The sequence below is a fragment of the Oryzias latipes genome, chromosome 9 (genome assembly GCF_002234675.1).
Source record: "Oryzias latipes chromosome 9, ASM223467v1".
NCBI classification, from domain to species: Eukaryota; Metazoa; Chordata; class Actinopteri; order Beloniformes; family Adrianichthyidae; genus Oryzias; species Oryzias latipes.
In genome coordinates this window covers 11784372-11799406 of record NC_019867.2, presented here as the reverse complement: position 1 = coordinate 11799406, position 15035 = coordinate 11784372, and the positions used below count along the sequence as shown (strand labels likewise).

At 41.3% G+C, this 15035-nt stretch overlaps 1 protein-coding gene across 1 annotated transcript; it reads right to left on the bottom strand.

The window, feature by feature from the left end:
* Positions 1-151: 151 nt before the first annotated feature.
* Positions 152-13898, bottom strand: LOC101168718 (guanine nucleotide-binding protein G(q) subunit alpha). The gene is made up of 7 exons (XM_023958408.1): positions 12806-13898; positions 6702-6886; positions 2731-2885; positions 2528-2656; positions 2310-2439; positions 1557-1710; positions 152-522 (listed from the first exon to the last, which is right to left on the bottom strand). The coding sequence occupies exons 1-7, from the start codon at positions 12939-12941 to the stop codon at positions 335-337; spliced, it is 1077 nt and encodes a 358-aa protein (XP_023814176.1). The 5' UTR covers positions 12942-13898; the 3' UTR covers positions 152-334.
* Between the last annotated feature and the right edge of the window lie 1137 nt (positions 13899-15035).

Genomic DNA, 15035 nt, shown 5'->3' with positions numbered 1-15035 from the left:
CCATCTGATAAATTAAAAAAGCTGTAAGTAAGATATCTACCCCATCACTTCCTGTAGGAGCATTTTTTTTAAAAAAGCAGGAAGGATTTGAGCTTTGATTTCAGACCCCCCCCCCCTTTCCCCGATTCCTGCAGATACCCCCCCCCCCCCCTTCATTTCCCATCAACTTCTCAAATAGCAAAAGAAAACTCAATGCTGCTCCCCCCTTAGGGACCAAGAAGTCTAATGGCAAATAAATTAGTAAAACTCAAGCGTAAGGTTTTCATCTAGAGTATTTGATGGTGTCTTCCTGTCACAGTCTGTCAGTCAGGGTGTGTTATACGCTGTTTTTCTTTTACACCAGGTTGTACTCCTTCAGGTTCAGCTGCAGGATGGTGTCTTTGACGGCGGCAAAGACAAAACGGATGTTTTCGGTGTCTGTGGCGCAGGTGAAGTGGGAGTAGATGACAGTGTCGCTGGGATTCAGGTCCACGAACATCTTCAGGATGAACTCGCGAGCTGCTTGGGCGTCCCTCTGTGGACCTGGACAGGAAAAGGGGACGTCACTACGAGCTAGATCCGCCACATTTAGGCACAAAATTTACAATATCGTGGCCGGTTAATCACGCATTCAGAATCAAAAATAGTGACTCTATCTTCATTTCATTCATTCTTCTGTTTTCATTGCTATTAACCCTTGTGCTATCTTAGATGACCCCACCCTTCCATTGACGTGTTCTCCCTACCATGACAAAGGTGGATAAAGGTGGAAAGATGTCATGTAATCCATGGACACCAGTGAAGATCACAAATTATTGAAGAAAAAAGGTTCAGCGCACTGTCTAGTGGGTCTAGATGACCCAACTCCCAATGTTAAAGTGCCTAGGATAGCACAAGGGTTAAACTCTTTTTAAACTTGGAAAATCTGCTTCCTCTGCCACAGAATAGCAAATAATTTACCCCAAAGTCCAACAAAACTATTTAGTACAGGGCTTTTACCAAAGTAAAGGAAAAAAATCAATTTTTTAAACATTATTTGTGGCATCAACAGTTACAGCATATACATATACACTCTGATCATTTTTTGATCTATTGTAAAGTGTTCCCAGTGGTCCTTTAATGACGATGACGCTGTTTTTAAGCCACAATTACACTGTGGTTTTATTGGACATAGTTTCTGGATGCGGCTAATTTACTCATTTTTTCCTAACGGCCGCTAGGGGCGCTAGAGCAGATAGGTTCAGAGGGAATGCAAGTTTGATGAAAATTTCCGCTTTGAGAATGAATAGCACGAACAAATACTCACAAGAAATTCAATAAGAACAGTAGATGGTTCAAAAAAATACTACCCCCTACTTAAAATTAAGGCCTTTTTCTTTGCTGATTTTGCAGCTGTTATATTTTGATCTGGAATTTCCTTTCTTTGTGTCAGAATATTTGCTGACTAATCTGCTAAGATGAATGTGCTGATTAAAGCTGAAAAAGAGATCAAATCGATGCAAACCTGGAGTCCCTTAGGTTGTAAGGGAAGGTACAAATGCTCCTTCTTCCTCTGGAAGCACGAGGAAAGTACTCACCATCATACTCTGGGAAGTAGTCCACCAGATGCGAGTACATGATCTTCTCCTCCAGCAGGTCCTTCTTGTTGAGGAACAGAATGACGGAGGAGTTTTGGAACCAGGGGTAGGTGATTATTGTCCTAAACAGAGCTTTGCTCTCCTCCATCCGATTCTACATGAAAAGAGAGTGAATGTGAGAGGAAGAGACAGACAGATGCTTAATCAAAGCACGCTCCTTCGTCTTCATTAAGAGCAGACTTTAACCAACAGTCACCACACCAGAGGGAGACTTTGAAGGGTGAGAGGGGATGGGCTTTCATCTCTCTGCACTAACAGGTTTTTTTCAACAGCTAATAAAACGAGCATCTGGGTCTTATCATTTCAGCGTCGCTTCACAGTACTGATGTTCTCTTGGTCGGGCTTCTTGGTTAGAAATAACAAAACAAAGCAGAGGAACAAATCAGACGCTGCACTCGTGAAGGCACACCTGTTTACCATTACACTTTCGAACAAACTGACACACACGTCTAATTCTTCTGAAAGAAGAGAAGCCGCCCCAGGCGGCAGTCGCAACAGCTGGATCATCGTTTCCAGATGTTTTCCGAGCGAGGTGCCTCATGTCCTTGAGGATTGTTTACAACTAGCCAAGCGCCACATCCTCAGAGCAGAGTCACCTTAAGCTCAGAGCGAGCAAAAAGCTGTTCCAACATCCCATAATATCATAACTAGTTTCAGTTTCCGGAGATTTTTAGTTGGAATGAGACAAATCACCTCGTTGTCGGATTCCACCAAAACCTGGTCGTACTCGCTGAGAGCAACCAGGAACATGATGGAGGTGACGTTCTCGAAGCAGTGGATCCACTTCCTCCTCTCTGACCTCTGACCTCCCACATCTACCATCCTGTCAGCCACACAGGAACAACCATGACGACCTTCGATTCATGCGGTATTCAACATTTGTAAACCCAGCGCCGTAGCAAAGGACTCACCTGAATATGACACTCTGAAGATCAAAAGGATATTCAATAATGCCTGTGGTAGGAACTCGAACCCGCAGCACGTCTTGCTGGGTGGGTAGATAGGATGACTCGGCGATCCGGTCCAGTGCGTTCAGATAGCTGTTTAAAGAGGAGCAGACTGATTACATTGTTTTCTTTTGCTTTGTTTCTATAGTGTTTTCAATTCTACGTACTACTTGGTGGAGTCTGAGAGTTGGTACTCCCTCCTTCGGTCGTAGGACTCCTGGATGCCCGGGTCGTTCCATAGGCTCTTGATTGCATCTACGTAAGGGTTTTGGAACACGGTGACCACTTCCACGTCCACTTCTTTCACAATGTTGGCATTAGCCTGGTGAAAAACAAAGTCGAAGCCAAAAACATGACACCAACAGTTTTTTTTAAACTGTGAAAGGTCGACAGACCTAATTTTTTACTGTTTTATTTTCCACCCATATTTGCTTATTTTACTTTCTTTGTGCCCACAGGCAGATCTAATTACTGAACCCATGATCCCACTGGGAATACTGGGACCCTGAAGAAGGTTTTGCTGCCCTGGATCTCAATAAGGTGTCCCCAAGGTTTTAGGAGCAAATCGACTGGTTTGAATTCCAAAAACAGTTTCATACTGAAGAGAAAGGCTTTTGTGTTTCATCCGATCAAAGTGGAAATCATCTGTTTCAGCAAGACTGTGCTCCTGTACCGTATGTTCAACGAGAAATTGAAACAGAAAAATAGTTTCGATGAGAAATGTACACCTGAATCAGCTGTTAATACACTTCAATAAGCCAGATAAACTATAGAAGTTATTCGTAGAATATCTTCAATGAATATTTTTCCAGCAGAGCACAAACAATGAAAGCTTTGTGTACTCTGAATGCTGAACAGAAAGATTTGGAGACGGGTGGTATAGCATGCAGAACAGAGGTGAGATTCTCAGAGCGGAACCGTAATCAGCATGTTTCATTTCAACACCCGTCTTTGTTAAAGTTACGTTCTTTTATTCTAAACGTCACAATTATTTATGCGATCTTTAACTTGTAAACCAAATGTAACATTAGTCCATCACATGTGGTGATGAGGAGCTGCTGATTAGAATTGAGGGGCAACATTTGCACTTCCTGTTTGAGACAGAACAGGGAACTTAAAAGTAACTGGAGCAGCGGTAGTTCGCAATTTGATCACTAGGTGGCTTGTTACACAACCAAGTCAAACTGGTGTTCTACAATGTCAATTACCGTATTTTCCGGACTATAAGTCGCCCTTTTTTTCATAGTTTGGCAAGGGGTGCGACTTATACTCCGCAGCGACTTATATTAGAAATAAATTGAAATAAATACATTGTTAACCCTCCTGTTATGTTCATTTGTGAGGAACAGAGATGATGTTCCTGGGTCAATTTGATGTATGAGGTATGTTAAGTGTTAAGAGTATGTTAAGTGACTCAGACAATCAGCAAACTTTTTTTTACAGTAAGATCTTGAAGGCTAAGAACATAATATTCTATTTTCCAATGATTTCATAGATTCAGAAATGCAATAAAAATGACAACTGTTTCTACAAAAACAGGATGAAAACAGAGTTGGCCAATGATGCTTCATGAAAGGAATAAATAAATAAGTTTGAGAAAAAATTACTGTGAAATTATTAGATAAACAGTCTGCTATGATTGTGTCATATAAGGTTGTCAAAGTTAAAATGCGACTTATAGTCCAGTGCGACTAATCTGTGTTTTTTTCTTCTTTATAATGCATTTTTGGGCTGGTGCGACTTATACTCCGGTGCGACTTATAGTCCGGAAAATACGGTAACCTAATTTTGCATTAAGAAAATACTTTTACAGTGTGGTTTAATATTTTTTCTGCGGTTAAATTTCATATTTAACCCCATTTTACTGTGAGGTTTTATGATCATTTAATGTTGAGATCAAAGCTGTGCTCAAGGAGGTGGGGCGCTCCTTTTGATTGACAGAAGCTCTAGAAGTACTTTGCCGGGCACGATCCAATCCCTGTTTTTCTTGTTTTTGGAAAAGACAGGATCTGATGATGTGATTACTGCCAAAGATGATGCTGACACAGACAAAGAGACTGTCTTTATATCGGCTGAGTACAACTCAGTGAGCAACGCCCCCCACCACCTTCTTCTATCCTTTCATTCTTTCAAACCGAGCATCCAAAATGGAGGAAGAAAATAAAATGTAAGGGCTGCTGGTCGAGTAAGATCAGAAGAAAATGGTTTTCCAAGAAAATGACTAATTCTAGAATAGAGACGAGCGGGCAAAAGTAGTTTGAGCAAATGAAAAAGAAACAAAAAGAAATCATTGATTAAAAAAAAAGATGGGTAAAAGTAAGCAGGTCTGAATAGCTACTGCTGAGAACACTATAGCTACCTAAAATCCACATTAACTAAAGCTAGACAACAGAAATATTTAAAAACCTATTGAGCAAAAAGATCTAAAGTCATCTTTGTAGAGCTGTGAGTCTTACAATTTCATTAAGAAAAAATACATACAGAAAAAATACATTTTACCTCTCTTGCGCAGTAAACTTTGTGCAGAAAAGTTGGTTGACCATTACAGGACTTTATTAAAACTTTACTGTGCATACTGTTTGATTTTTTTTGCAGACAAAAAACTGCACACAAATGTTTTCATGCTCTTCTTCCAAGAATTCTGCTCCATGTAACTAGTCAAAAGCACGGATGCTTTGTCTTTGAGGCTTTTTCAGCCTCACATCACTTATGTCCTTTGTTCTTCATGACTCAGCACATAATTGTTGAGTCAAAGAAGTTAAGATTTCCCTTTAAATCTCACCATATGCTCTAAAATACTGATCATTCCTAAACATGTCGACCTGTTGCAGCTTTTACATATTTTTCTATGGCAGGATTTTAGACTTGAATCTAGTTGGTGATCATTTGTAATGGAACTGCCATGTTTTTATGCAGAACAGGCTAAATTCTCCAACTAGGAACTGGCTTAGGGCATAAACCATGCATGGAGCAACGGCGCGCACAGGATGTACAAGAATAAAATGACAGGAAATGATTATGGATGGCTGTTTCAAATAAGATAGACAGAATGTCCAAGCATGCTATTGCAGTTTTATAGAAAGTAGGGTTGGGTAATGTCCCCGAAATTGGCAGTCGTCGTTATTATATAATTATTATTTGTTATTTTACTTTATTACTTTATTTATTTTATTTCCCGACTAATTACTCACCTGCGATGAAAAAATAATGTCCAGAATAAACTGAGGGAAGTGACTTTAACAAAAAAAATAGAAAAGAAGTAGTCCGCTCCTGCACTTGATTAGTCAAGTGGACGGAGCGAACTGTGTCTCTGAGCAGAGCGGCCAGACTTATAGCTTTGTGTTTGAGGGGAAGGGAGGGGAGGATGCTTTGTTACATGTGTGCTGTGTGGGAGACTTCGGACTGCGATCCGTCCCGCAGCTCTAGGTGAACGAGCTACAGAACTCAGGAGAAACGGGTCTCCCGGTAAAAGGGTGTTTCCGGGCAGAGCTCGGACCGCCAGCTCACACAGCTGCTTTGGGGCGGTGTGTGAGCTTTTCAAATCAGAAATGCCGCGCAGTCCTTAGAAACCGTTCAAATAATCACGTGGATTTGTGTTTCCAGTCGTGTCCTGACAAAATAAAGGCTGATGTTATTCCCACATATTTATGTGCGGCCAAGATGCAGATTGCAGCATTTCCCGCATGGATTTTATGTTCATCCAAGGCTAAATGTTGTTATCCCGTGTTAGCCTCTCTTAGTCCTGGCTTCTTCTGGCTCCCTTCTTCCACAAAAAAAGCACTGACCACACGGATTAAAAATAAAATAATGAGCGAACAGGCGCTTCATAATAACCGTAACATTAATAAAAGCACGTTTAGAGGATCATCTCGTATATTACCGAGCTGCCAGATACCTATGTACGGTATGTTGCAGCTCGGCTTGTTTACAGCGAGACTCATTTCCTCTTCCGGTATTTTAAACGTGTGCGAATGATTTATTCCGACCGAAAGTGTGACCCATGTGAACGTTTGTTATAATCGGAAAAAGTTTTTCTGGGCCCATGTACACGGTTGAATTCCAATCCGACCATTGATCCGATCAAGATATTTTGCACATGAAACCGCGGCTTATGGTGTGGGTTAATGGCTGGACTTACCTTGTTGTGCTCATATTTGTATGGGATCTTCAGCGTCTCCATGGCGCGGATCATGGCCTGCATGGAGGTGAAGATGTTCTGATAAACCAGTTTGGTGAAACCTCTTTTGTCCTCATCGGAGTAGCCAGCACCATGGATGATCCTCATCTGTTTAATGAATGTACTCTTCCCACTTTCTCCAGTTCCTGAGAAAGCAAACAGAAAGGAAAAAGAACTGCTCACTTAATGACCTTTTGGTGGGAATCCTCTAGCCACATAATACATGTATTCTGTTAGTGAAATAGAGTAAATGTTTTATTCCAGTACATTTAATCTTATCTATGATAGAATAGATGTATCAAAAGAAAGATTGAAATTCCTCTTTTCACCCAATGCAGTCATTCCAGGAATTTTGTGAGAAGGAAAATTAGCAATGATATATTTTTTTAAATATTAGCCTGTGATTTTAAAGACCCACTCCAATAGAAATTCTGTTTTGGTTATTTTAACGTGTTCTTGTGACTTTTTACTGGGGATGGAAAACATATATTCAGAAAATTTAGCTCAAAATTGCATATCTGAGTATTTTTTTCCCCAAATCGCGCTGAATCAGGAGCAGATAAGGACATGCTGCTTGACAAAATCTTACTTCGACGTGGAAAATTGTTACGGGAAAGGGCAGCGGGCGGGGTTTATACAACTAAACACCTGCTGCTCTGCAGAAAATATGTCCTAGAAAACAACAGGTTTTTTTTTACTTAAAAACGGCAGATTCTTCATTAAAAAAACACTGGGAACACTTAAAAAATGGATACCAAATAATCAGAGTGGGACTTTAGAATGTTGCAATTGTCAAACATGTGCACTAATACTGAGTTTGAGAAAAGAAAAGAAAAATCTGCTTATGTGTGTTGCTCTCAAAACACATCATATATGAGCAAAATTCAGAGAAACTGCTGACTAGTTTGATTCAAAGAATCTTAAGTATGCTGTAGTAGTTCTTTTTTCCTTGTTACAGTGAGTATTTCAGAACTTGAAGATTCCACACTACAAAGCTGCTGGACTCTGTAGGTGGTGTTACACCATTTATGATTCAGTCCATGGAAACAAAGCTGTACCAAGTCAGCTGTTTCCAGGGAATGAAACTAAAAGAAAAGAAAAACATCTACCGACTCCAACCATTTTTTAAATCTGTGATGTTATATTTACTGTTAAAGATCCAGAGTACTATATAGTGTTAGTAGTTAGGGGGTAGGGAGCGAATTTGGACAGAAGAGAGCAACATCTCTTTCATTAATGACAGAAACTCTCGGGGTGTACAAACCAACAGGTGAACCCTCCCCTCTGATTCAATGGATCTAACTCTCACGCCAAAAAAGTAACTGACAGAAATGAAACTACCACCCAGCCTGGAATTCAGCTGCAACGTCTAGTAAACCTGCTTTCCAACTGTAACAGTGCTATTTTGAAAAGGCTGGCATGAGCAGAGAAAAGGAGCAATGACTCAACCGGAGGAAGCACAATTGCCCATGAAGTGCTCCACTGACGAGCACTTGAGCCTCAAAGCCAAAACAAGCAGCTCCAAACGCCACACACCAAAACAAGCTCTCTGTAATAGTTCTTTACTCAGCCCCTATACTTCTGCTGGCGGGCTGCGAGCACTGCAGTTGAGTGTAGGTCAGGTTTTTGCTCCAGCTTGCCCCACCTCCACATGCACATACAAGCTGTTTTCAGTCCGTCTGAAATGCCACCAGCCTCTGCTGGGTCAATATCACCATGAGGTGCCTTTGAGGCTTCCCAATATCCCACCAAAAAAGATTGGATTTTCCATTTAACTTCACATTTATTGTGTTAGGTGGATGCTGTGCTGTTACAAATGCATGTTGGTCAAGCTCCCACACATTTTATAAATTAAATGCAAGGAGACAATGCACGCACAAACAGCAAAAACTGTCAACCCCGTCATGGACAATTTCAAAGTATATTAAATACATTGTAATGAGATCATGGATATAAAATTTATATTTTCAGAAAGCCACTTAGTCCCTTTGTCAAAACTGTGTATTAGCTAATAAGAAAAGTATTTAGATAGTGATGAAATTAGGGCAAACAATGTTGTTACTATACAAAATCAGCAAGAATTGCACTCTTTTCTAAATAAAATCTAAGAAAACAAAGATATCTGGTGAAAAATTTTACCAAAACCACTTGACCAATATGTATTAATAAAGGAATCACACCAATAGTTTTGCTAACTTGTGACAATAAATTGTTTTTTTTTGGATTGAATAGGAAAATGACAGGGTGGACAGTAGCATGACAGGGTGGACACATTTTTAAAAGGTCGTTAAATTACCTCATTTTGCAATTAATGAAAGAAAATTACTACCAGAAGTCCCTTTCCCATGTAGGGTGAAAGTATCAGGGTGAACAGACTATTTCTGATCCACTCTTCCTTTATGTCGCAATACACCAAAAATTAGCCATTAATGTGGCATTATTGAGATAAACTCTAAAAATCAATGTGCACAGTGAAAGTCAAACATTCAACTGTAAAATTAGAAGAAAAATGTTGTTTTAAGGGGAGAATGATTGGTTTGAAAAAAACAACAAGAACAATATCACTGAGACACATCTCCAAGCAGTCTTTTATGGCAGCTATTGCAGGTACCTCAGTCTTGGATTCAATATCACTCTCTGGGACATAGAGCAGCTCAACAGATGTCTCCAGGCTTTTCAGCTTTTCATACAAGCTCTGGGCATCAGGAATGTCTCCTCCATGGGCTACAATCCGGTCTGCTGACCTCTTGAGAGCTCCATCCACACCATCTGGTGCACCCTGGCCATGACTAGCCTCAAAGAAATTCCATGTTATTTGTTTGAACCCATACTTGTAGGGTTCTGTTGAGAAGTAGAAGAAATTTCCCTTTTGTCGATGCTGTGTTGCAGGCCTATCGCTGAAAAAATGAAGTATGCTAGCTAGTGGGTGACTTTCTCTCAGTATCTTCAGAACTGAATCAAGGTGGGCCCAGATGGCGACAGGGTCATGTCTTCTGGAGGGTGATATGAAGCAGAAGATATGTGGTGCTTGTTCACCAGGGATGTAGAGAACTCCAGTGTGCAGACTGGCCTGCTTATGTGAACCTCCAAAATGCACAGATTGTATTTCTTCACTGTACTTCCACGAGTAATTTTCTCTAAAATCTGTATGCAAGAGGGAGTCATTGTGCTTCAAGCAGCTCCTGAGATTCCTATAGGCATCACACTGCCATTTAATGTTGAAAACATGGTGCCAAAAATGGAGTAGCCTCTCCTGGAAATCTGTGGCGAACTCATACTCTGTAGTTGTTTTCTCCCTTTTCACTGTGATACTACCCAAAAGGATCTGAGACGGCAAAAGGAAGTGTCTGAAATGTGGCCAATATGCCAGGAGACAAATCTCATATGCAATTTCTTCAATGTATCGGTTAGCAGCCAAACTGTTATTTATTGTTATTCAATTCAATTGAATTATGCTTTATTAATCCCACAAGGGGAAATTTCAGTTATAAAATGTCAGTAGGAGCTGTTGTAATATGTAACATTATTAGTTTGTTGCCATAAACTATCAAAATGTCTTTCCTGTCATGAACCATGTCCACATTGTGGACATTTTTGGTTTATGTTAGCATTTATTGAGCACATTGTGGATCTTCACTTAGCAACATGATTCAGTTAGCAAGTAGACTGTGTACTGTTTATCTTATATATTTTAAATTTAGAAAAGGCTTTTATATTAAATGATATTTCACCATGACAGGGTGGACATGTTAAGCTTGACATCTGACTACACACCTAATATGATTAAAATTACTAAACAAAAGAGTAAATATTTACTATGCAACTAGCCACTGTTTCAGTCTCCAGTGAAGAAAGACAAAATGCTGGTTGTGGTGTCACTCTAAACATTTGCAGGTTTTTTAAAGAGACAGTTATCCCAAAATGACAGGGTGGACAGCAATGCCAGGGACGTGCGCAAAATGTAAATAGCATTATGAAAATAAAATTTGCCTGATCAAAATTACTTGTTTTATCAAGTAATGTGCTGTGACACGAAATGTGTACCAATTTTTTTGTAATTTAGCATAATTTAACCATTTATTACACACCCTAAAGTTAACAGAACAGCATGTGGGACATACAAAAATCGCATGCATCCAAAGAGAAAAAAAATTGCATAAACTAAAGAAATCACAATTTAAAAACCAAATTATTTCACTTATTTGTGAACAAGTCTTATGATAAGAAGTCAGAGTTTAGTTATTCTGCTCCATTTAGTATATGAATGAGTAATACTCATGGGGACACCAAAGGCACTTTATAGTGATAATGACCCTGCTACAAGCCGAGGTGTAGATGAGGTCATCAGTCTCATTTTAGTCCTTCTTGTCAGGTTTGTTTAACTATTGGACATTCATCTGAAGTACCCTACAACTGGACATGTGTGTAAAGTTTAGGCTAAAGGTATGTCCACTCTGCTAAAAATGGTGATAAGTCCAGAACCTTTAGGTGAAAGTCTTTTATTCATCTGGATTTGATGAATGTCATGTTCATTTCAAGACATTTCTGAAGTTAGATTAAAAATACGAATACACACTTCCTTATATAGATTTCAATGATTTTTGTTGGTTCCATTTGAAAGAAAATAAAGCGGCTTAAGTGAAGTCAAAGTTAAGATAAGTTGTCAAATCAAGGTTGACACCAAAGTCCCATAGGGCACAAAGCAATTAGTGAGTTAAAGGGCAATGCCCCGATATGGGGTTGGTGGAATCAAGCAGGGCTAAGCTTTTATTGTGAAGGTGCCAGAGACCTCGATCGCACATTTTCACTGAATTCAGAATATAGTAGTCAGTCTCTGTACCATACATACAATTGAGGTTCACAATCCTGGTAGAAGGACTTATGATATCAAATCTATGCAAGAAAGGTTCAATATCTACTCATTCAATATTCAAAGCACTTTTTTTGCTGCAAATAAAGTTAAACTTTCCTTTTTCGTCTAAATCTGTCAAATCGAAACCCCTTTTTTGATCTTGTATTTAGTATGCATTTATATAAAAACTTTTTCAAAAAAATACCAGCAAATACCAAACTAATTACAGGTTTAGCATTGCCTCTGAAAAGTAGCAGCAAGTTTGTGACTTTGTTCATTTCCTATAATAAGCAAGACATCCAAACAAAGGAAACATCCACTAGGAAGACTAGGATATGAGGATTTGAGCGTTCAGATCTTTCTGTCTCGTCTTTAGCAGTTTTTCTGTTGAATTCAGAGTGCATCACCAGATCAAGGATATAGGTTTCTGGTAATACTTTCCAGGACAGCAGTTCTACCATCTAATGGGCTTTTGTAGTGGAAATCAAATTAAACCTAAGACGCAAGTAGATGACTTGCCATCTTCACATTTTCCAGTCTGCAGGGCAACAGTTTCCCCTCTAGGACATTCCTGACAGTAAACTAGACAGTCTGAAAATATAAGCTCTTCTGTTGTTACAACAGTGAAGACTAAAGACAAAGAAAACCCCACGCTTTTCTGGTGTCCAATACGTTTGTGGCGGCCGTAAATGACTGATGCATGTTTACACAAGCAGGTTTCCTTCGTGAGAGTGCGACTGCGAGCTTTTCCAAGGAGCTGCGATATAATCATTGCCAGAGGTTGGCAATGAGCTGCAAAAACTATCTTGATTACGCCCAATAAAGCGCAGACTTTGGTCTAACTAACATTTGTCACACTCAGTGGCACTCCGGCAGGATGGGCCCTGCCTGAAAGCCTGGCCCCACAGGCCTGCTGTCAGGTCAGTCAGAGGGCAGGGCGTGTGGAAAGAGGTGAGGGTTTGATCCGAACTCCAGTTATTCAAATGAGGTGGTTGTGATAGTGGAAAGCATGGAGGCCTCTCTGGCCGGGCATCCCCCACCACCACTGACTCTGCTGCTGAGTGTGTTCCCAAATCTGTGCAGTGGATTCCCAAAAAACACCTGATCTATGTCCCAAACTTCACTCAGGTGAAGGACCAACACCCCCATCCCGACAAAGGTATTTTAGAGGAAGAATTCTGGATTTCCTCCCCCCCAACCCCCTTTGCCTTACCGAGCAGCAACAGTTTCAGCTCCCGGCGCGCGTCCCTCTTATCCCGGCGGAGCTGCCTTTCGATCTCGTCGTTGATCCGCCGGGCTTCTTTGGCCTCCTCGCTGAGGCAGCACGCCATTATGGATTCCAGGGTCATACTCGCCCCCCTTTGAAACGCGCACTTTTCCGCTTCCCCCCCACCTCCCACCCTCTTACTGACTCATCCAGATTTCACATTCGTCAGGGGGGGACTCAACGGGCCTGTGAATGCCGAATAACGTCCTCATAAAGGCCTGCGACTGTTAGCGCCCCTGTTAGGGAGTCTCTGTAAAAAGTCCAGAAAAAAAGGGGGGAAAATTGGGCTGGAGACGGATTCAATATTTGAGAACGCAGAGACCGCCGCCCCCCCTTCCCCGTTTCCCTCCCTCCTCTCGGCAGCAATCTGCCTTTTCCGTCTCGATATGAGCAACAGATTCTTTTAAGACACCTCCGCCGCGAGATCTCGAGAAATGTTGTAGTCCGCCGGCCTCCTCTCCAATATGGATTTTCAGTCGAAAAAAAATGACAAAAAAAACACACACACACCTCCCGCTCCCAAGTTAGCGGAGGAGGGCGGCGAGAAAAACACACTGACTGACTGAGCCGTCTCTATATTTTTCCAGTGGCTCGACTCCCGGGCGTGGTAAGGCAGAATATGGCGGACTTTCACTCCAACCCGCTATGCTGGGATACTGTTATCTCTGTCCGCTTCAAGAAAATAGAGCAAAAAAACTATTTTAACCGCTGCAAAAATGTATCCTAGTTGGTCTCAGAGGGGCGTCCATGTCCTCGGTTCTCCCACAGGCACTGAAGGGGACATGCGGTGCTCCGTTCCCTCCAATCTTCTACTTTCCTCAATTCTCCTCATGTATTTTTATTACAGAAGCCATCCACTCCTCCGCTGGAAGGGTGACGTCGACCTCCCATCGACTGGGGTTCGGGGGGGCGGGGGGTGAACGTCACGTCAAACCCAGCGTCTCACCAGCAGTTAAACCCCCAACCTGTGGAGCACAAATGGTCACGCTGGAGTCACATCTCCGTGGGAAGTGGGTGTCATGCGGGGGCAGTTCCACGCGCTCTACCGGTTTTCTTGATGTCGGTTTTCGACGGGATTCTGTTAACGTCAGCAGAAAGCGGGGCAGATGCGTTCTCGAAAGTCCCGACACTTTTTGGACTTAAACGCCGCACGGTGACGTTTGAGTGGAAGTTCGACCTGACTAGCCTCTGTGGCGCAAACACTAACACGAGTCACAGACTGCCGCAAACTGAAGGTCATTATGTTCTATTCTGATGCAGAGAGACGTTCATTCAACACAGAAGCCACACACTGTTGTGCTATATGTGGCTCAGTGAAACTCTATCAGGACATCCTCCCAGTGCACGATTCTGATTTACATTCCAAACAATCCGTGTTTCATGATCTTTAAGGCCTTTATATGGACTTTAATTCACAATTTTCTTAAATCTTATTTGTGTGTGTGTGTGTTTTTTTTGTAGATTTGATCATTTGCATTATTAAGTTGTTTTTTTTTTGCCTTTGTTTTATGTCAGCATGTTCCAATCACATATTTTATTATAAGCCTAATTTTGCAGGTCCTTAACAATCGCTTGAAGTTTGTTTATTAAGTATACTTGAGTTTAAGTATAGGTACAGCAAGTCTACTATAGACAATGTACACTTACCGACCACTTTATTAGGTACACCTTGCTGGTACCGGCTTCTTCTTTTGCCTTCAGAACTGCCTTAATCCTAGGTGGCAGAGATTCAATAGGGTGCTGGGAACATTCCTCAGAGAGTTTGGTCCATATTGACATGAAAGCACGATGTAGTTGCTGCAGACTTGTCGTCTGCACATCCATGATGTTGATCTCCTGTTCCACCACATCCCGAAGGTGATATATTGGGTTTAGATCTGGTGACCGTGGACGCCGTTTGAGTCCACTTAACTCATTGTCATATTCAAGACACCAGTCTGAGATGATTCCAGTTTTATGACATGGCGCCTTATGCTGCTGGAAGTAGTCATCAGAAGATGTGGTCATAGAGAGATAGGCATGGTCAGCATCAACACTCAGGTAGGCTGTGGCAATGGAACCGTTTTCAACTAGTACCAAGAGGCCCAAAGTGTGCCAAGGAAATATCCTCCACACCACTACACCACCAGCAGCAGCTTTAACTGTTGATACAAGGCAGGATGGATCCATGTTTTCA

What these genes read in the sequence shown, in the direction of transcription:
- LOC101168718 (XM_023958408.1), bottom strand. Translation starts at nt 12,941, where the DNA reads ATGACCCTGGAATCCATAATGGCGTGCTGCCTCAGCGAGGAGGCCAAA. An exon ending in ACAAATATGAGCACAACAAG is followed by an intron (nt 2,886 to 6,701) that starts GTAAGTCCAGCC and finishes GTTTTTCACCAG; the next exon opens with GCTAATGCCAACATTGTGAA. An exon ending in CTACTTCCCAGAGTATGATG is followed by an intron (nt 523 to 1,556) that starts GTGAGTACTTTC and finishes TTTCCTGTCCAG; the next exon opens with GTCCACAGAGGGACGCCCAA.